Source organism: Octodon degus, unplaced genomic scaffold (genome assembly GCF_000260255.1).
Source record: "Octodon degus isolate 3935 unplaced genomic scaffold, OctDeg1.0 scaffold00114, whole genome shotgun sequence".
Classification (NCBI taxonomy): Eukaryota; Metazoa; Chordata; class Mammalia; order Rodentia; family Octodontidae; genus Octodon; species Octodon degus.
In genome coordinates, this window is record NW_004524690.1 from 4599166 (window position 1) to 4620325 (window position 21160).

Here is a 21160-nt window from a genome sequence, read left to right on the forward strand (position 1 = left end):
ATTGTTTGTTGATCTCTGGTTAGATCTTTTTTATTGCTATCTTACAATCTCAGTTATAGATTACAGCAGGATGTAAATCATAAAACTGTTACTTTCACGTGATTTGCCTGTTAACAAATTTTCTTATTTTCCTTTTAAACTCAAGATATTAAAGTCATGAAAAACAGCGAAATCTAATCTGTAGAATCCTTTTTCAAATACATTATAACCTTAATACAAGAGATGAAAGTAGCTTTCAAGATTAGTTCATTCCCCCCCCACCTGCTGTGCTAGCCCTGTCCCCGGGGCGCACTGAGATGGCAATTGAGACTGGGTGTGGTGGCGTGAGCCTGTAATCCCAGCTCTTGGGAGGCTGTAAACAGGTGGATCACTACAAGTCCGATCTATTAGTGAGACCCTGAACACCCTTTAGACCCTTCCCTAAAATATAGAAAAATAAAAGAAAATAGAAAAAGATTAGTTTATTTTTACAAATTAAAAGAGGTTATTTTTATTAGTCACAATTTATATTGCAAGTAATTTTAAATATTTTGAGAGAGGATCTTAATTTTAGACCTCATGTCTAGTGATCCAGCTTATATTTTGTTCATTTTTTATCTTAATCATGGAGTAAAATAGACATCTCAGGAATTTACTTTCAGATCTCACAGTTAGAATTCTTTTTTTTTATTTAATTAATTAATTTATTTATTTAGTGTGTGTGGCCAGCTCAGCCCACCAGGGGGTGGGGCTGGCTGGCATGTGGTGCTGGGGGATTGAACCGCGGTCCCTGTGCTTTGCCAAACCTGTTCCAAATAGGTGCTTTAGACCACTGAGCCATCTCTCCAGCCCTCTCACAGTTAGAATTCTTGATAAGAGTTTGGTTTAAAATAACTTTAATATTTGACTTTTCAACAGATTAGAAAATGCTTTTTATGAACATGCACAAACTTATTACTACACTGAAATCAGAAGAGTGAAATCTCATAAAGAATTTTTGAATAAGACGACACACCAGGTACATATTTTCAAGTAACAGGCGTTTTAGAGCAAATTAGTCATTATTGAATATTTTTGAAGTGATAACTATATGACTGTAATGCTGTGGTATTTTAAATGGCTTTAGTATATCTAAGTTTTTCTAAAGATTTAAAAAACTAATGTGTTTTTAAGTTACGCTCTTTGCCCTTTTCGTTTAACTTTTACCCCTAAAAGTTTGTTAATTTTTACAGCCTTTTAAACTATGTATTTGTTTGTTGGAGTAATTGTTGAATTTTAACTTTGGATATTTTCTTTTATATTGTAATGTCTTGTATGAAACATAATTTTCACATTAAAATATATGTTTAGTAGTGCTTTTTATCCTTTTTTCCCCTAGCTTTTATTTGTTAGACATCAGTTCAAAATAGCATTCTTCAGTGAGTTGAAACAAGATACCCAAAATGCTCTGAAGTAAGTTTCTAACACTTTTTAAACTAAATTTTTCTTGTCTTTGTGTTACTGATATTAATGGCAATTTTTGAATTCAGCCAAACTAAGTTTGAACTGTTTACATTGGTTAGAATCGGGTGTTTAATGTTTAGTTTGTCTGAACATGAATGGAATATAGTAAGTTGGGATTTTAAATTTTTTTTCATTTTATTATTGGAATTAAATTTTAGAGTGTCATAAAGCTTTCTGATATGGCTAATTAAATTTTATGCTTTAAAGAAATAAATACTAAACTTTTCCCCATCTCCTATTATTTGTATGTTGAATAAAGTTCTTCTCATAAGAGAAGGAATTCTAGGGATAGGGAGATAGCTCAGTGGTATGAATGCCTGCCTGGCAGGCACAAGGACCGGCGTTTGATCCCTGGTACCACATGTCACAGTGGCGCATGCCTATAATCCCAGTGCTGGAGAGGCTGAGACAGGAGGATCATTGTACCAAATAAATAAATAAAATATTAAAAAAATAAAGGATTTACAAAATATAATGAATATTAAATGTTATCTAAATCAGGCCATGAATTTGTTCAAGTTTGTATATAGTACATTAATTTAATTGAATGTTAAGCCTATGATACCTGTTAGCAACACCATTTTCCCTTTGAAGGCCCTGCTTAGAGCCTTGAAGATTGGTTGCAGATGTGTTGGCAGTAGTTAAAAATTTTCTTTCTTTTACCAACCACAGTGTAATGAAACACTATCTTTTTGTAGCTTTAACTTACTTTTTTAAATTGATAGTGGTAATATGAAAAAGCACTTTGAAAAGCTACTTTGTACAAGTAAGTAAAGTAATTCTGTGACAGGAATATCACAGACATGTCTTATCTTTCGCTGTTGAGGTGCCAGCCCCAGACTTAGGTTCTCAATCACAGTAACTTTGTGTAATTGTAACTGCTTTTAGTGTAGTTCATTTTTATGGATGGCATTAGTTAAAAATCTCCAATTTCAGGTTTGTTGAAAAATAATTCTGGAAAGAAAAAAAATGCAAGTTGAAAGTTTTACCTCTCAAAAGTGAAAAGTACACCTTTCTTTTCTGTTGTTTTTCTTCTTTTGATGTCAGGGATTGAACTGAGGACATTGCACTTGCCAGGCAGACAATTATGCCACTGAGCTATTTCCCTGGCTCGCTTCTCTTCTTTCTCCTCTCCTCTCCTTTCCTCTCCTCTCCCCTCCTCTCCTTTTCCCTCCCCTCCCCGCTCATCCTCTTTCATTTTTCTCCTCTCCCTTCCCCTGCTCTCCCCTCTCCTCTTCTTTCCTTTTTCCTTTTCTTCCCCCTCCTCTCCCCTCCCTCCTCTCTCCTCTATGTTTTTTCTTTTCTGCAGTGCTGGGGGTTAAACCCAGGGCCTTGTGCGCATTAGACAGTAGGCAAATCCTCTACCACTGTCTGAGCCCCAGCCAAAGCCCAAGAGTATACTTTTTCCTGTGGAAAAGTTTGTTCTGAGACTTTTCTCATTATCTTCTCTGTCTGAGGTTAGGTCCTGTTCTTATCAGGGCTCTTCATTCTCACCTTGGTGATGATAAAAGTTTTAAAAAGTTCATTGGGGGCCGGGGAGATGGCTTAGTGGAATAAGCACTTCCCTGGCAAGCACAAGGACCTGAGTTCAATCCCCGGTTCCACCAAAAAAAAAAAAAAAAAGTTCATAATAAAAATTGAACAAAAACATTTTTTTTAACCAGAGTGTTAATTTTTCAATGCAATTCTAAATAACTGATATACTTGCATTTTTCAGTTTCATTCTGTTGGTTATTGACTGATGTTAGTAACAGAAAGAATAATGCACATGTGATGGTTTTGTTCTTTGAAAATTTATTGATTCCTTTTACATTAAAAATCATTTTTTAGGACATTAAGATTGATATGAATATAGTATTACTAAGATGCTGCATGTTAAGAAATGTTGACTAAGTAGAGTTTCTGTTAGTTATGGTAATTTTGTGTTGGGAATTAGCTTAAAATTAATGTACATTACAATTAACCACTCTCCTCTCATTTGTATTAGGAATTATAGGACTGCCTATAATCTTGTACATGAACTGCGAGCCCATGAAACTAATATTCTGGAAATTAAGACTATGGCGGGATTTATAAACTATAAGGTAATAGTTTAACTTCAAAATAAAAGAGAATTTTTCTTTAAATACCTTTAAAAATTTGGAAATCAAACTTGTTTTAATGCTCTAAAAAGTTGGTGTTTAATTGTACTCCTTTTTTATGTGGTTTTACTCAAGAAGGGCTTTCTTACCAGCCTAAGAGTAACGCAGGATTTTTGAGTTTATAGGTCCTGGTTATTTAGCATTGGGATGGTTTTTTGGTTTCTTTTTGAGTGGAAGCAGGGAATAGTGAGACAAAAGTTGCATATGTTATTGACCTTTTTAACAGTGCAGCATAGTAGAACCTTCCTTGGTTTAATAGCACGACCATAGAAAAGGATGATCTGAATACTCACCCACAGAGAAATCCTTGGTTAACTGTTGCTTAAGAGTTTTAAGATTGTATGCTGTAGAGAAATAATTCCTTTGTTTCCCAAGCAGACAAATGAGGTGTGTTTGCCTTTAATATTCCCACATTGGTGTTTTAAGGAGTATGGCCCTGGGTTGGTGACGTGTGGGCAAATACTTTGATTAATTGTATAGAGTAAGTTGGAGCAGTTCCTGTGTAGAAGATTATTGTGACTGTACAGATTTGACCTAGCAATTCTCTTTCAGAAAATTTAGTTGATGGCCAGGGAGCTAGCTCAGTAGAATAAGTGCTTGCCTGGCAAGTACAGGGTCCTGAGTTCAATCCCCAGTACCACAAAAAAAAAAAAAAAAGAAAATTTAGTTGACATAAATGCTAACACAGATCACACCTATGGTTACTTATGTTTTCTAATAGGAAAAGACTAGAAATAAATCAGCAATACATGATTGTTGGCTGGGGATATGGCTCAGTGGCACAGTGCCTGCATGGCAAGAGCAAGGTCCTGAGTTCAATTCCCAGTACCAAAAAAAAAAAAAAAAACACCAAAAAACCAATTGTTTATATAAATTATAACTAAGTGGAACATTATGTAGCTATTAAGAATGAGGCAACTCAGGCCGGCCAGATATATCCGTGGACTAAAGCACCCACTCAGGCAGAGCACAGCGACCGGGATTCCATCCCTGGCCTGCCATGCCAGCCCTGCCCCCGGGGTGCTCTGAGACAGTGAATGAGTCTGGGCGTGGTGGTGTGTGCTTGTAATCCTAGCGCTTGGGAGGTTGAAAACAGGAGAATCACTATCCAATCTATGTAGTGAGACCCTGAGACCCTGTACTAAATACATTAAAGAAAAAAAAAAGATGCAACTATATACTGATGTACAATGATAACATTGTTAGGTGAAAGAAGGAAGGCACAACTCGGCAGAATAGTGCAGTACTGCTTGTGTACTGCTTTATGTACTTAAGTAGGCATTTGCTTGTCTGTGGAAGGGGAGGGATGGATAAGAAACTACTTTTCTTGTACTCCATTTTACTTATACAATAAAGTTGAAGATTATAATTAGTATTTGGAAATAGATTTAGGCTTTGTTCCATTTGTCATTTTACCTTCAATACATACAGATCATGAAATAGCATGTTAGGTAAGAAGGATAACAGCTTTGGACTAGAAAATAAAGTTTTTGACAACTCTGAAAGCTAACCTATCATTTTTGAGTTATCTGTTAGAAGCATTTCAATCTGTGTTATTCATTTGGTAGTTTTTTAAATTCTGTATTTTAAAAAGATTTTCTAAGGCATAGAAAATTACTCAGAGTGACCAAGCCTCTGGTTTTATTGTAGCCATTCTCAGGAAACAAATACTATTGTGAAGAATTTAGGAGAAAGCATTCTATAGTCTCGTAAAATTATTCTGAAACTATATATTTTTGAAGTATTATGCCTTTTGACTTTTTCCCTCTTATTTTGGGGTTGCCTTTGTATTTTACAGATCTGTAGACTGTGTTTTCAGCACAATACTCCCCTGGATGCAATTGCTCAGTTTAGAAAACATATTGACTTGTGTAAAAAGAAAATTGGAAGTGCGGAGTTGTCCTTTGAGCATGCTGCGTGGATGTCTAAACAGTATGTTTTAAATTGTACTTTTAAAATGTTTTTTAAAATACATGGGTTTTGGAGAATGATATGAGCATTGAGTTTGACTTTATACTATAGTAAGTAACTTTTCTCAGTAAATAGATTTTTAATAATAAAGCCTGTGTATGTTTCTTATAATAGTGTATATTGATTGTTACAGTTTCTTTCTTTTTTTAAAATTTATGTATTTGGTTCAGGATCTCCCTATGTAGCTTGGACTCATAGTGGTCCTCCTGTTTTCAGCCACCCCAGCTTTGGATTACGGCATGTGCCACCACGCCCTGACTCAGTTGCTGGTTCAGTGAGTCTGCCAGTGGGGCTGGCATTGGTACAGTTTCTTAATGGAAGCCAGTTAATTCATGACACTGTTTTATTCATTCAGTATATGCTGACTGAGTTTCCATTGTGTGCCAACATCCTGAGAATGTAGCAGCAAAGAGGAGTCCTACTGTCGTAGGCTTTACTGTTTAAAACTGATGCTTAAGCATAGGTAAAATGAAATTGTTCCCAGAAACTTGGGTGTATTTGAGTGGTGAAAGTTATGTTAAGATCTAGCTTGATGGTTTGTTTATAAACTTGTTAGTGCAGAAAAGATGACATAAATTCAGAACTTTAACCTTATAAGTAGTATGTAGTAGTATTTACAAAGAAACTATGACATTAATTATTAATCCTTAGCATTGTTTTTATAAATACAAATATGCTGAAGTTATGGTTCTTAGAATCAGTAATTACTAAAAGTAAGTTACTTTTTCTCTTTTATTCTTTTTTTCTTTTTGTTTAAGATTCCAGGCTTTTGGTGACTTATTTGATGAAGCTATTAAGTTAGGGTTAACAGCTATTCAAACTCAGAATCCTGGTTTCTATTATCAGCAGGCAGCATATTATGCCCAGGAGCGGAAACAGCATGCAAAAGCCCTCTGTAACCATGATGTAAGTTACCAACTCTTGTAGTAGGCAGCATTTAAAAAGCTTATAATTGTCTTGTTTTTTTTTAATGTATTTGTTGCAGAGTCTTACTTACTACACAGCTTGGACTCATGGTGATCCTTCTGTTTTCAGCCTCCCTGGTGCTGGGGTTACAGGCATGTGCCACCAACCCGATCTCATGGCTGGCTCAGTGTGCCCAGGGGCGGGGCCAGCGTAGCATGTGGTGCCAGGGATTTAACCCGGTCCCTGCTCTTGCCTAAGCAGGCACTTAGTCCACTGAACTATCTTGCCAGCCCTCTTATAATCATCTCTTGAAAAAATCTAGGACTGATTAATGTGGATAATTATTTTTCAAGTCTTCGAATATAGTGTTTTTATCTTACATAGTTCTAAAAATTATGACCATTTTAACAAAAGTATTCTGTTTTTAATTGTAAATTGAACAGAAGTTTTTCTTTTTTTTTTTTGTGGCACCAGGGATCGAACTCAGGATCCTGCACTTGCCAGGCAGGTGCTATCTCCCTGGCGCTAAAAGTTTTTCTATTTTTAAATGATTTTTGTTCTTTTGAGACAAGATCTTGCTGTCTAGTTCAGGTTAGCCTTGAAGTTAATGTGTAGTCCAGGTAGGGCTGAAATCTTGTCAATCCTCTTGCTTTAGTTTCTGGAATATTGAGATTACAGGCTTTGTTTTGTTAAGGGTACAAGGCTTTGGGATTAATAAAAGTCATTGGAATGTAAAATAATATTTCTTTAAAAAATAATTAGAAGGGCCAGGAAAATAGCTCAGTGGAATAAGTGCTTGCCTGGGAAGCGCAAGGTCCTGAGTTTTATCCCTGGTACCAGGAAAAAAAAAAAAAATAATTAGAGCTTTATTTTTTTATTTTTATTTTTTTTAATAATTAGAACTTTAAAGCTGTAAATCTTTTAACCCAGAATTTTTTTTTCAGAAATATTAAGGCAGATAATAGACCCTAAGATATTTATTAATTACAGTGAAAAATAGAATAAGATGAATAACTGTAGAGAATTTGTTAATATATAGAATGGTAGGCAGTCATGAAAAAGAATGTTTAGGAGAATATTTAATGATATGGTGAAATAGATAGCATTTACTTATGTAGTACTGAGCAACTTTCCCAGCCCGTTTTTGTATTTTTTTTTATTCTGAGACAGGATGTAGCTGAGTCACTACTTCTCCCAGGCTGGGCTTGAACTTGGAATCCTCTTTCCTCAGTTTCCCCCAGTGGTGGGAATATAGTTTTGGGCTGCTATACCTGGCTTAGACAGAAGATTTAAATTTTTAAAAACTAGATTGAAAACTATTTCAGCTGGCAATAAGTTTTTATATAATTTGTAAGGATAATATATACTTTTTAAGAAAAGATTATAGTTTATAAACAACTTAAACTTGTAATCTTTACCTGTTAAATATTTTGTACATTTTTCAGCAAGATACATTTTGGTTTTAGAGGGAAAAAGAAGAAAAATAAAGCAGTTTAAATCTCTTGATTCTGTTGCCAAATATATACTTCCCCTAGTACCAAGAATAATGCAGAAATGATAAAGAAAAATAGTGTTTTCTCTTTGAAACTTCTTATAAGATTGTTTTTATTTACAGAGTATTTATACTTATAAATTTCAAACATAATTTTAATATATTTTCACTGGTTTTTTTATGGCAAAGAAAGAAAATTCAAAGAAGTTACTGTGAAATCATTGGTGAAAAACCCTGATTTTTCAATTTTTATAGGATTTTAATATTAAATGAAATATTTTTCATTTAATTTTAATTAAAATTTAGTTCATGTTAAAATATTTACAATTGTGATTCTTGAATGTGTGCTTCATGAAAATTTCTTTTATTAATGAAAATGTCCTTATTTACTAAAAAATTGGACAAGAGTTGATTTGTGGTGGGTTGCATAAACTCTCATTTATGTTTGTTCTTTAATTTACAGGCTTCTGTAATGTATCCCAGTCCTGACCCCTTAGAAACACAAACAGGTGCTCTTGACTTTTATGGACAAAGGTCATGGCGACAAGGAACATTAAGTAAATGATTTTCCTTTTATCTCCTCCTCTCAGTTTTAAAAGGTGTAGATAGATATCATAATTTATTATTCTGAAGATAGCCAGGAGAAAATTATGTTGAAGTAAAAGTAAATTATTTTGAAAGATTTTTTATAAGTGCGTGGTTTCTTATTTTTTAGAATGGTTTTATCACTACATCTTAAATGTTTATAATTATATATATTGATATGATTAAAATGTTTGGATACCTCTTAAGTAGTATAATAAGACATTGTCAACTAAGCATTTTAATTCCAATTAATTTTAATGGTTTATATGACATTGTAAAGCATTAACTTGCATCACCTTAAAAATTATATCAGTATATTTTTTCTTATACATAATTTAATTCAAGCAACATCTGGGGCAGCTGAACATTATTAAATATGTGTTTAATCCTTAGAAACTGTTTTCTGTGGAGAAGGATCATGTAGTACCATCAGATGGTTGCTGCTACTATGTAAAAGAATCCTGAGCTCAGTAATGTTCCCTTCAGAGCCGAGGTCACAGAGCAGTTTCCATGTTAGTACGACAGTCTCTTGGACTCTTCACTATTCTAGAATATTTGAAGAACCTTAACTACACTATAAGAATTCAGGGAGTGTGCACATAAGTGTTCATGTGAAGGTTTGTGTTAAATGAACCATCTAAAATGGGTTGGGTCGTGTCTTATGCAGGCTTTGATCCTTCCGATCCCGAGAAGGAGAAAGTAGGAATTCTTGCCATTCAGCTGAAGGAAAGAAGTGTTGTTCACTCAGTAAGTTGCTTTTTTGCCTCCAGTATAAGCTGTCTTTTACTATACTCAAGGAAAAGTTGAGATTATTTTGTTTAAATGCTTTACACTTTATCTTTTCTAATAGGAAATAATAATAACTCTTCTGAGCAATGCTGTTGCACAATTCAAGAAGTATAAATGTCCAAGAATGAAAAGTCACCTCAGTATGTATTCATGACCTTCTACAATTTCATGTGATTTTAATAATTTAAATTATATATATATAAAAATCTTTTCTTTATAGTGGTTCAGATGGGAGAAGAATATTATTATGCAAAGGATTATACCAAAGCTTTGAAGTGAGTCCTATTTATTACTTACTTTTACAAGTATTCTGATTACAGTGAAATTGCAATAGAAATTTATATTAAAGTGTTTATTACTTCTAGAATTACTTCTGTTAAATTCCATTTATCAAGTGCCCTCTGCTGGCATAAAATTTGAAGGTTTAGGTAACTTTAGGTTTGGTTAAAAGTGAAAAATACCTGTTAAACTGCCAGTAAGATTTTCTCATATTTACATAAAAAGAGAACACTGCTATATTTTCTCCAAGAACACTTCCAACCCTTTTTGTGACGCCGGTTCAGTGTGTCCCACTCCTGGTCGTCTCCTAGGTTGCTGGATTATGTGATGTGTGATTATCGGAGTGAAGGCTGGTGGACTCTGCTGACGTCTATACTCACGACTGCTCTGAAATGTTCCTACCTCATGGCCCAGTTAAAGGATTATATTACCTATTCCCTAGAACTCCTTGGAAGAGGTAATTTGGTGTTGTTTCAATAAAATTTCAACCCACAAAATTTTTAGCATCTTTTTAAAATTAGAAGAATAACTCAGTGTCAGATATTTAGTAATGCATCCGTAATACACAAGTCACTGGGCTTAGTCATCTTAGAGATACTCTAAAATATTTTAGAAACATTAAGTGAAGCTAGTGGACTTGCGTTTTTATAGTTCTAATTTTATTTCTTTTTCATTTTAGCTTCAACTTTGAAAGATGACCAGAAATCTCGTATAGAAAAGAACCTCATAAATGTTTTAATGGTAACTTGGGATTCTTTATATAAAATGTGTTAAAAGAAGGGGCTGGGGAGATAGCTCAGAGACATGAGCACGTACTTGGCAACCACAAGGTCCTGAGTTTGATCCTGGCTCCGCATGCTGTGCCGACCCCAGAATCCCAGTACTCAGGAGGTGGAGATAGGAGGATAGCTGTGAGTTTGAGACCACCCTGGGAGTTACAAAAAGTGAGCACAGGGCTGGCCCGAACTGCACAGTTACAGCCTAAAAAAAAAAATATATATATATATATATCTATATATATAGATATATAGATATATCTATATATATGCTAGTTATGTATTTTTCTTCAACTAATAAAAGCCAAACATTTAACTGTGTATTGCTGCAGAATGAAAGTCCCGATCCTGAACCAGACTGCGACGTGCTAGCTGTGAAAACTGCTCAGAAGCTGTGGGCAGACCGGGTTTCTCTGGCTGGCAGCAATGTTTTCACTGTAGGGGTCCAGGACTTCGTACCATTTGGTAGGTAGCCACCATCTGCAAGATTATTTCAGAGGAAACACTTTCCTGGCTTAAAAAAGGAATAGATGTGGACTTTTTAAAAAAATCATTTTAATGGACAAATTATAAATTTTTTTAAGGTAAAAAGACATGAAATATTTGGTTTATATCTTAAAACATACTCTGTTCATTTATAGTTCACATGTTAGAAATACACTTAGATAATTATTTTCAAGGTTTATGCTTTAATATCTAGGCAAGAACTTTTTTAAATATCACAGAAAATAGTTCCTTTTCCTTTAAAATCTTATCACATACATTTTTGGGACAATTTTTTAAAATTAAAGACGGTTTTCAAGTTACATTTAACTTTTATAGAAGTCTATAAGAATATTTCAAAGAAAAATGGAGATTTTTTTTCTGAAGGGTAGATGTTCAAAAAATAATGTTGGTGGGTCAGGTCTTGAGTATTCAGTATACAACTAACTCAGCCCTTTTTGTTTAATTTCTAGTACAATGCAAAGCCAAGTTTCATACCCCAAGTTTTCACGTTGATGTTCCTGTACAGTTTGATATTTATCTGAAGGCTGATTGTCCTCACCCCATTAGGTTTTCCAAACTCTGTGTCAGCTTTAATAATCAGGTAATTATACATTTTCATGTGTTATTACTAATGTATATACAATATACACATGTATATTGTAGCTTGCATTAGACCACAAAAGGAGCTTTGTGCATTTTTTTTTTTTAATGTATTTAGTACAGGATCTCACTACAGAGCTTGGACTCGTAGTGATCCTTCTGTATTTAGCCTCCCCAGCGCTGGGATTACAGCTGTCTTCCACCATGCCAGTCACCGTGCCTGGCTCAGCCCATCCAGGGTCAGGGCCAGTGTGGCATGTGGTACTGAGGGGTGAACCCTGGTCCCTGTGCTTGCCTAAGCAGGCGCCTGGCCTTAGTGCATTTGAACCACTGAGCAGTTTACCCCAAGAAGTTAGTTTACTTATATGCTGACTGTCCCCAGTGCCGGTCATGCAGGTGTCATTTCAGCCAGTACTTATATTGAATAAATTTGATAAACTTGTTTTTCTATTTCCTGTTATGTTGTCTTATAAAAGTTAAAGAAAGATATATGCAATTTGGTCACCCTATATTTAAATAATTGGGTAGGTAGGTGGTTAAGTCTGTTTTCTTTTTTGGCCAGATGGCCTACAGAACCTTGAAAGAGTTAAACAGAGTAATCTAAATAAGTAAAAATCTTTTAGGAGTTATTTAGTCACTTTTTTTTTTTTTTACCTGTGTTCTATTTATTAGATGGTGATATAGAAAGGATATGATTTGTAGGATTTTGTTCATAAGAACTGAGAAATGCTGTTATAATAGAAATGGTTAGATGGATCTTGGTTGCCTGAAGTTCATTATGTTCTATGTAACTTCAAATCTTTAACTAGGAATGAGTTTGAAAGTATTTAAGCAATTGCATTACATTTTTGTGTAAGAAATACATTGCAGCTGCAAATAAAGGGAAAGAAGTGACATCATGGAAGCCAATTAGAGCCTGAATTAACCCAGGTGGGAAAGTAAGGGGTTTGGAGTCTGATGCCAGTGGTGAGAACAGAGGTGTAAGGGTCCAAGTCTTTTAGAAATTGGTAAATCGGGATTGCTGAGTGAACAGAGAATGCCAGGGGTGGGAAGAGGCTGAATAAAGCACTGATTTGTACATGTGACTTCTCTGCTTAGATTCGTTTGCCTGTCTCCCTTTACTACTTAATGCCTTATATAATAGTGTAACCTTTTTTTTTTTTTTTTTTTTTTTGTATTTAGTACAGAGTCTACTGGCTTTCACCACACAGATTGGACTCATAGTAATTTTTTTTTTTTTTTGGCGGAACCAGGGATTGAACTCAGGCCCTTGCACTTGCCAGGGAAGCGCTTATTCCACTGAGCCATCTCCCTGGCCCCAACCTTATATAATAAAAGACTATATAATGTAATAACATTGAAAGCGTTATTTCCGAAGGGGGACTCCTAGTCACTTTCCTCATCACTGGGACAAAATACCTGGCACCTGCAATTTAAAAGAGGAGAGATTTGTTTTTGCTCACATTTTAGAAGTTTCAGTCCTTGCCTGGTTGGCTGCAGGGCAGGAAGGCATGGTGGAAGGGCCTGCCACAGTGGAAAGCTGGTGAGGACAGGGTGTCCTTGCAGCAGAGAATGAAAGGAGGAGCAGGCATGGGAGATAGTCCCTTCCCCGTCAGGCCCACAGTGAGCCACCTCTGTGCACACCAGACATCCTCAAGGAAATCAGCTGTGACAGCCCCAGATCCAGCCACCTTTCCAGCAGTAGCTTTGGAGGGCAATTTTAGATCGAAACCTAACAGAAGTCTCCCCTGACTCACAGGACTGATAGAGCTAGCAAGGCGAGGAATTAGAGGTCAGGACAGGGACTTTGTTTTCTGTTATATTCCTTAGTATCCTGCTATCCCATTTCTTTCCTTTTCTTCCTTCAAGAACCATAAATTCCTTCTACATATTACTATAAAAACTACTACTATAGTTAAAACAAAAAAAAAGTTACAATAAACATAAAACATCAGTTTTAAAGATTAGGTTATATTCTTAGTATGTTTTACTTTATAAGGAAAAACTGCTTAGGCAGGCACTGGGACCAGGGGATCCGTGGCACCACATGCTGTGCTGGCCCTGCCCCCCAGGCAGCTGAGCCACTGACCAATCCCGGAGTGGTGGCTTAGGCGTGTAAACCCAGCACTGCGGAGGCTGAAAACAGGTAGATCATGAGTCTAAGCTACGTAGAGAGACCCTGTACCAAATACATTAAGAAAAAAAAAAGTAGTATTCATATGTTTTGTATGTGTGAACTAGAAATGAAAACCCAGGGACTGTATAAAACTTGAATTTTGTACAAGAATTTTCTTGTGAAGGCAGAAGAAATTGTGATAGAAGTTGGTACTTGGAAGGCTCTTGATGTTCACTGAACAGATGAGAATGGTGACTTCGTAGACATTTAACATGAAAGAGGCTTCCATTTGTTCATCTCTAAGGAGTGTGTAGTTCTGCGATGGCCATCCCATTCAGTGTAGCACCTGCTGAGGTTGAGGTGGTAGTGGGTTTGTCCTCAACAGTAGTTAAGGAAACAGGACAGACTAGGATGATTTCTTGATATCTATCTTTCTTTCTTTCTTTCTTTCTTTCTTTCTTTCTTTCTTTCTTTCTTGGTGAGAGATTTTAGTACAAAGATGCAGAACATATGATAGTGTGCAAACTTGCTCATGAAATGAACATAAAGGGAAAAAGAATAATCAAAGACTGAAATTTTTGGCAACTCTGAATTAAAGGGATAAGGTAAGGAAAAGAAGCTTTTGGTTGCCAGGAAATAACCCAGTAGACAAGAATTAAGAGATAGTTTTACAGAAACCATGTTGAAAAGAATAAACAAACAAAAACTCTTCAATAGAAGGAGATGAGCTGGACAAGGTGGCCCACACCTATCACCCCTGAACTTGGGAGCCTGGAGCAGGAGGCTCACTAACAGTAGAGGCCAGCTGGACTATGTAGTGAGTTCAAGGGCAGCATGAATTACAAGGTGAGACCCTCTCTTAAAACAAAGATCAAAAAATGATGATGAATAGAAGCATCCAATGTTCGTTTCCTCTTCTACAGAAGAAATCCCTCAGTGTTTTCAGAAGTCAGACTACTTAGTCAACTTGTTTTTTTTCCAGTTTGGCTACAGTGAGGTGTCTGAATTTGGCATGCAGACCCTTTCTTTTGTTATTAAACAACTTTTATAATCAGTAATAAGCTCCAGATCACTTGGCATTAATGTTGGCCAAAGCAGCTGGCATTTGTTGTTAGGAAACTGATCTTTCTTCATCTTTTTTTTTTTTTTTCTTTCAGGAATATAACCAGTTCTGTACACTGGAAGAAGCTTCAAAAGCAAGTGAAGTTTTAGAAAATTTGACTCAAGGAAAGATGTGCTTAGTTCCTGGCAAAACAAGAAAATTGTTGTTTAAATTTGTTGCGAAAACTGAAGATGTGGGAAAGAAAATAGAGGTTAGTAGTGAAATTTGTTTAAAAATATTTTTAATTGCAAAGATGGCATGTCTACATAAAAAATTTAAAATAATATAGAAGTTAAGCTAAAAATGAAAATCTTCCACCTAGAAGAAACTATTCCTAGTACCTTAGTAGATTTCCTTGAAGACATTTTTTGTGAACATATTTTTAGCTTAAAATTTTATTTTCTGTTGAAAAATTAGGAATATATTATGCGTAATACTTGATAGTGGGCTTTTCCACTTTCCATATTATACATAGACATCATTTCCTATTGGTACATAAGTCCAAACTAATTTTTTAATTAGATAATCAAGAAGTTTTTTTGCTTTTATTTTTATTAGTATGTGTCACATGTAATGATAACATTCATTTTGGGGAATTGGTGTGTGTGTATAACACATCTTGAGATTTTAATATATGTTATGTAATTGAGATTTAATATATGTTATGTAATATAAAACAAATCTATTTTATATAATTCAAACTATCTAATATTTAAAATTGATGATTGCATATTTTAAAGAAAAAGGTATTTTAAAAGATTAACAATACAGATATATTAAAAGATTAACAGATTAACAATACAGATATAGAAAGCCTTTGAGAAATATGTGATACAAGTAGTTTTTTACTTGAGTATAAACTCTGGAGCCAAGTTACGTGAGCTTAAATTTCAGCTCTCTGCTATGCACTGGCTTGTGACCCTGAGCGCTTGCTCCTCTGTGTCTCCATGTATTCATCTGTAAGGTGGGTGGTATCGTTCTTGCGCCATGGCATTTTTAGTAGTTAATGTAAATTGCTTCTCATGGTTAGCACGTGGCATGCACTTATTCAGTGTTTGTTTTCCATGATTTGAATGAAAATGATTAGGTATTTTAAACTTGGGACTACTAAGATAGATAGCACATAAAGTTATATTGCTGGTAGTTCTTTAATAATTTCTGTGATAGGGTTAATTTTATTATTAATCTATAAGCAAAGTTTTTTACTTGATTGTGATACTGGGGATTGAACCTAGGATCTTTGCAATGAGCTACATCCTAAATTTTGAGACAGGTTCTTAGTCCCAGAGACTGGGCTAGATCTTGGGATCTTTCTTCCTTAGCCTCCCACAGTGCTGGGATAATAAACATGCACCAAGAAGTCTTTTATGATTTGAACAAATCCTTACTAATATATTTTTACTTTTTACATGGTACATAAGGAAGTCTACCAGACATAAATCATTTTTAGTAATCCCTTTTGGAACCCTTTTATTTAAGTAGAAGGCAAGATTTATTGAATAAATAGAAGATTTCATTGCTAGTACTGTATTTTCAGGAAAAAATTAATAGAATTAGAGATTAGGTTTTAAATATATCAGTGGTCATCAAAATATTTCCTTCAGCACCCACTAATTGAGCATTTTTTAAAATTTTATTTTATTTAATTTTTTTGGTATCAGGGATTGAACTCAGGACCTTGCACTTGCCAGGCAGGTGCTTAAGCCGCTGAGCTATCTCCCCAGCCAGAGCATCTATTATTTTAACTACTGTGTCAGATGCTAACATAATTACTGTACTCTACAGTCTCTGAGGTAGAAAGTTAGGCACGACCTCTCTTCTAAAGCTGAAGAAGTTGAATCCCAGATCAGTGTCCCAACCACAAGGCTCTAATGTATACCATGGTCCTTAGATGAATGTTAAATGCTAGCAGATCTCGGTGTAGTTTCACTGAGAAGGGCTGATAACAAGGATGCAGTAGGAGGTGGCATTTCTGACAGCCCTTCCTCTTTCAGATTACTTCCGTGGATCTGGTTCTGGGCAGTGAGACAGGCCGGTGTGTGGTGTTGAGCTGGCAGGGAGGAGGAGGAGATGCTGCTTCCTCCCAGGAAGCCCTGCAGGCTGCCAGGTCTTTCAAAAGGCGACCTAAGCTCCCTGACAATGAAGTTCACTGGGACAGCATCATAATTCAGTCAAGCACAATGTAAGTCCACTTTGTGAGACACATTATAAAAGATCATCCTCTTCTATTTTTAAAAATACTTTATTGAAATACATATTATTTAATCAGCCTGGGGCAGTGGGGTATGCCTCTAGTCCCAGCTACTGGGGTGACTGAGGCAGGAAGGTTGTGACTCCAAGGCTGGCCTGGGCAATTTAGCCAAGTTCAGAATAACAAGGGCTGGGAAAGAAAATCAGTTACTTAACTAAGGTTTCCTTTCAAAGGATCATTTCCAGAGTTCCAAATATTTCTGTACATCTTCGCCATGAGCCACCTGCGCTGACAAATGAAATGTACTGTTTGGTTGTGACTGTTCAATCTCATGAGAAGACCCAGATCAGAGATGTGAAGCTCACAGCTGGTTTAAAACCAGGTACATATTTGTTTTTAAAGTTTCATCAGTATTAGTAAGTGCTGTGGTGTTGGCAGTATGGAGTTTCTTTAAGGATCTTTTTTTTTTTTCCTGTGGTGGGCTCAGTCTACCCTGGGGATAGGGCTGGTGTAGCATGTGGTGCTGGGGATTGAACTATGGTCCCTACGCGCTTGCCTAAGCAGGCGCTTTAGACCACTGAGCTATCTCTCTGGCCCTGGAGTTTCTTTAAAAGATACAATATAGTGCTCTTCTTTTAGTATTAACTATTACAGTAATGTTTGGATTCTGATGTCTTAAAATGTTAATTTTGACCCTCTCAGGGCAGGATGCCAACTTAACTCAGAAGACTCACGTGACACTTTGTGGGACAGAACTGTGTGATGAATCCTACCCAGCTTTGCTCACTGATATTCCTGTGGGAGACTTACGTCCAGGGGAGCAGGTAAACCTGGTCAACTGAGGTTAGAATAGAAATCATTTGGTTTGTAGTTTCAAATAGGCACTGAGTTCGTTTCAGGGCATTTTATCAGCATATCATAAGATTAAAAAAGTGACCTCACTTTATACTTTGAGTTTTTCATATAAGAAACCATGTAGGGCCAGCCAAATAGCTACCCCAGGGCCTGCTGAGATGGCAGTTGAGACTGAATGTGGTGGCGCACGCCTGTAATCCCAGCACTAGGGAGGCTGTAAACAGGTGGATCACTATGAGTCCGGTCTAGTAGTGAGACCCTGAGCACCCTGTAGACCCTTCCCTAAAATACAGAAAAATACAAAACAGAGAAACCATGCAGTGCTCGCTTCGGCAGCACATATACTAAAATTGGAATGATACAGAGAAAATTAGCATGGCCCCTGCGCAAGGATGACACGCAAATTCGTGAAGGTTCCGTACTTAAAAAACAAAACAAAACCATGCAGTATCTAAGTTTGTGTGTCTTTCTAGTCTCTAGGTGCATCCTTAAATAGAAAAATAAAAGATAATAGGAAAAAGGGAGGTACATCTTTTCTAAAAGGGAAGGAGAATAAGAGATGGAAGAAGATGGAAATAAGAATTCAAAAGCGTATTTGTGATGTCTACAGACATATGCCAATAAAACTATGAAACCTGAAAAAAAAAAAAGTGATTTAACTAACAAACATTTTATATCCAATATTCAGATTTTTTTTTTTTCTTCAGTGTTTGGGATTAATGGAGGACCTCATACATCCCAGGCGCAAGGTCTCTACTACTGAAAATATTGCCAGTCCTGTTAGGCAGCTTATATAAGATGAATTTTTAGGGCCAGTCAACCTAATATGGAGAATTTATGGCTGGATAAAATAACTATTATCTGTAATGTAGTACAGTAACCTCCCAATTTCTTTTGCCAAAATTTCAAAATACACAAATATTGTATTTTTTTCAATGTGGGGAGTTGAAGGGAATGATTAACAAAAGATAGATGAGGGCTAGAAGTGTACAGCTCAGTGGAGGAGTTTTTGCCTGCTATGCACAAGAGCATTCCCAATGTGGGGGAGGAGATAGAAGTGACCTCACTCATGCAGTGCCAGTGAACTCAGGCCCTCCGTGGTGCGGGTTTTGATTAGTTAAATTAGTTATACTGGAATAGCCTATAAAATAATTCATTCAGGGGCCGGGGAGATGGCTCAGTGGAATAAGCACTTCCCTGGCAAGTGCAAGGGCCTGAATTCAATCCCTGGTTCCGCCAAAAAAATAAAATAAAATAAAATAATGCAGTCAGTTGGTACAGTAAATAAAGTTGGGAATCTTAGAATATATGTCAGGAAGAAGTAATATTAAATTATAACACTTTGTTACAGCTGGAAAAAAAGATCTATGTTCGCTGTGGAACTATAGGTTCAAGAATGTTTCTTGTATATGTTTCTTACCTGATCAACACAACTGTTGAAGAAAAAGAAATTATTTGCAGATGTCACAAGGTAAGTTTTTTGTAACTTCTTCAGGAAGCATCATGTCTGACACATTCCTCTATTTTATGGTATTTCAATTAATATCTTTATAGTTCTGGCAGAAATGTCATCTCAGATTTTTCTTTGAAATCATGCAAAGTCCAACTGGTAGAAAAATGGTCCACTAGCAATTTGGGGATTTATAGAGTGATTACAGGTTCTGGGTCATTGGTTATTTATATGTAATTGGGATGGAAATAAAATGCTGCAGAGTAAGCAGTATTTTTCTAGCAGGGAGAAAGAAAAGATTTTTGTACTATCAAAATTTTTACATAGCCTGCTGTAAAGCACATTTACATATGTCTCATTTAGTGCCCATAACAGCTCTGTGAAACTGAGGTTTAAAGAGATCGTGCAATTCCCCAGAGTCACAGTGGTATTGCGGTGTTGGAGGTCGCACAGCTAGGTAGCACGTCCCAGAGAGGGTCCGAGTTTGGCCCTTTGGCAACACAGCCTGGACTTTTAACCATTGTGAGATTTTTCAGGGCTTTTTATCCACAGTGTGTGTGTATGTTTTGAAAGCTGTAATACTTCCTCGTTTTTTAAATAGGCTCTTTTTAAAAGAAACAACTTATTTTTTTGGTACAGGTGTCACTACGCAGCTTTGACTCATAGTGATGCTCCTGTCTCAGCCTCCCCAGCGCTGGGATTACAGGCATGTGCCATCATGCCCAGTTTCAGTGGCCAGCATGGGGCCTCCAGGGTTCTGGAGCCAGCACAGCACGTGGTACCAGGAAGCATCTGTCCGAGAGGGACAGAAGGGGACCCAAGCAGGTTGCCCAAAGTCCCTTTGCTTTCTCACCACTTAGTAGTTCTTCTGTACAGTGCTGCTGCTGCTGCTGCTGCTGCTGCGCTGCTCTTGTCACAGGCTCCTGCGATACCGGAGGTGGAAGCGGCACTTTGCGGGGTGAATTGTTATGAAACATACAGAACTCATTAGAAATTATAGGCCTCATTACCCATGGACTTTCCTAAGTATTATCTAAGAGAAACCCGTGCTGCTTAATGAAGAACTATTGGGCATTTATAGATTGTATTTTGTATGCCTTCTCTTTTTTAAATATATATATATGTGTGTGGTTATAGTTGTCTTTTGTCATAATTTGATGTATATGACGTTAAAAGTGGTGGTGTCTGAGAATTTTTGTATTTTTTCTAATACAAAAAATGGTTAAGAACAGAACAGCATTCTCATATCATGGAATATACAAAAATAAAATCCAGCCTATGAGCCCACAAAAAAAAATACATGTGTGTGTACACACACACACACACACACACACACACACATAAAAGATTTAGAAAAGGCACTGAATGTGCTCTTTATATTTTCTTGCAGGATGAAACTGTAACAATAGAAACTGTCTTTCCATTTGATGTTGCGGTTAAATTTGTTTCCATGAAGGTACGTTCTTGTGATGCATGTGTCACAGAAAACACACAATGGATTGACACAGCTCCTGACAGGCCTTTTCTCTTCCCGGTGACAGTTTGAGCACCTGGAAAGGGTCTACGCTGACATCCCCTTTCTGCTGATGGCCGACCTGCTAAGTGCCTCGCCGTGGGCCCTCACCCTCGTGTCCAGTGAGCTGCGGCTCGCTCCATCCGTGATGGCAGTGGATCAGCTGGAGTCCCACGTGGACCAAGGTGACACTGAATCACACTTAACGTGTTGAAGTTTTATGTATGTGCGTGTGTGTGTGTGTGTGCGTGCGCACGAGTGCTAACTGGGTAAGAGTTAACTTTTTACCAAAAGAGGCAACTTGGGAATTACATTCACAAAAGCAAGTATATTTAAAATTCAAGTTGAATAACTGTCATTAACTTTTTGCTTCAGTATACTTTTATTTATTAGATTTTAAAATCTTAACGTATTTAAATTTACTTT

The 21160-nt window shown here is 36.4% G+C and overlaps 1 protein-coding gene and 1 non-coding gene across 3 annotated transcripts in view; both read left to right on the forward strand.

Moving 5' to 3' along the window:
- Trappc11 (trafficking protein particle complex 11) overlaps positions 1 to 21160 on the forward strand; it is a 47718-nt gene that overhangs the window by 11430 nt on the left and 15128 nt on the right. For both annotated transcript variants that reach the window (XM_004639771.2, XM_023699639.1), the window contains exons 7-26: positions 898 to 997; positions 1358 to 1431; positions 3470 to 3566; positions 5422 to 5555; positions 6353 to 6500; positions 8456 to 8549; positions 9245 to 9324; positions 9428 to 9506; positions 9587 to 9641; positions 9957 to 10102; positions 10325 to 10386; positions 10754 to 10886; positions 11378 to 11508; positions 14781 to 14936; positions 16720 to 16907; positions 17150 to 17298; positions 17619 to 17740; positions 19123 to 19242; positions 20612 to 20677; positions 20763 to 20919. In XM_004639771.2, coding sequence (XP_004639828.2) covers positions 898 to 997; positions 1358 to 1431; positions 3470 to 3566; positions 5422 to 5555; positions 6353 to 6500; positions 8456 to 8549; positions 9245 to 9324; positions 9428 to 9506; positions 9587 to 9641; positions 9957 to 10102; positions 10325 to 10386; positions 10754 to 10886; positions 11378 to 11508; positions 14781 to 14936; positions 16720 to 16907; positions 17150 to 17298; positions 17619 to 17740; positions 19123 to 19242; positions 20612 to 20677; positions 20763 to 20919 — 2291 coding nt within the window. The remainder of the gene's footprint in view (positions 1 to 897; positions 998 to 1357; positions 1432 to 3469; positions 3567 to 5421; positions 5556 to 6352; positions 6501 to 8455; positions 8550 to 9244; positions 9325 to 9427; positions 9507 to 9586; positions 9642 to 9956; positions 10103 to 10324; positions 10387 to 10753; positions 10887 to 11377; positions 11509 to 14780; positions 14937 to 16719; positions 16908 to 17149; positions 17299 to 17618; positions 17741 to 19122; positions 19243 to 20611; positions 20678 to 20762; positions 20920 to 21160) is intronic.
- LOC111812161 lies at positions 18092 to 18198 on the forward strand. Its single transcript, XR_002817738.1, has one exon. It is a non-coding gene; the product is annotated as a U6 spliceosomal RNA (small nuclear RNA).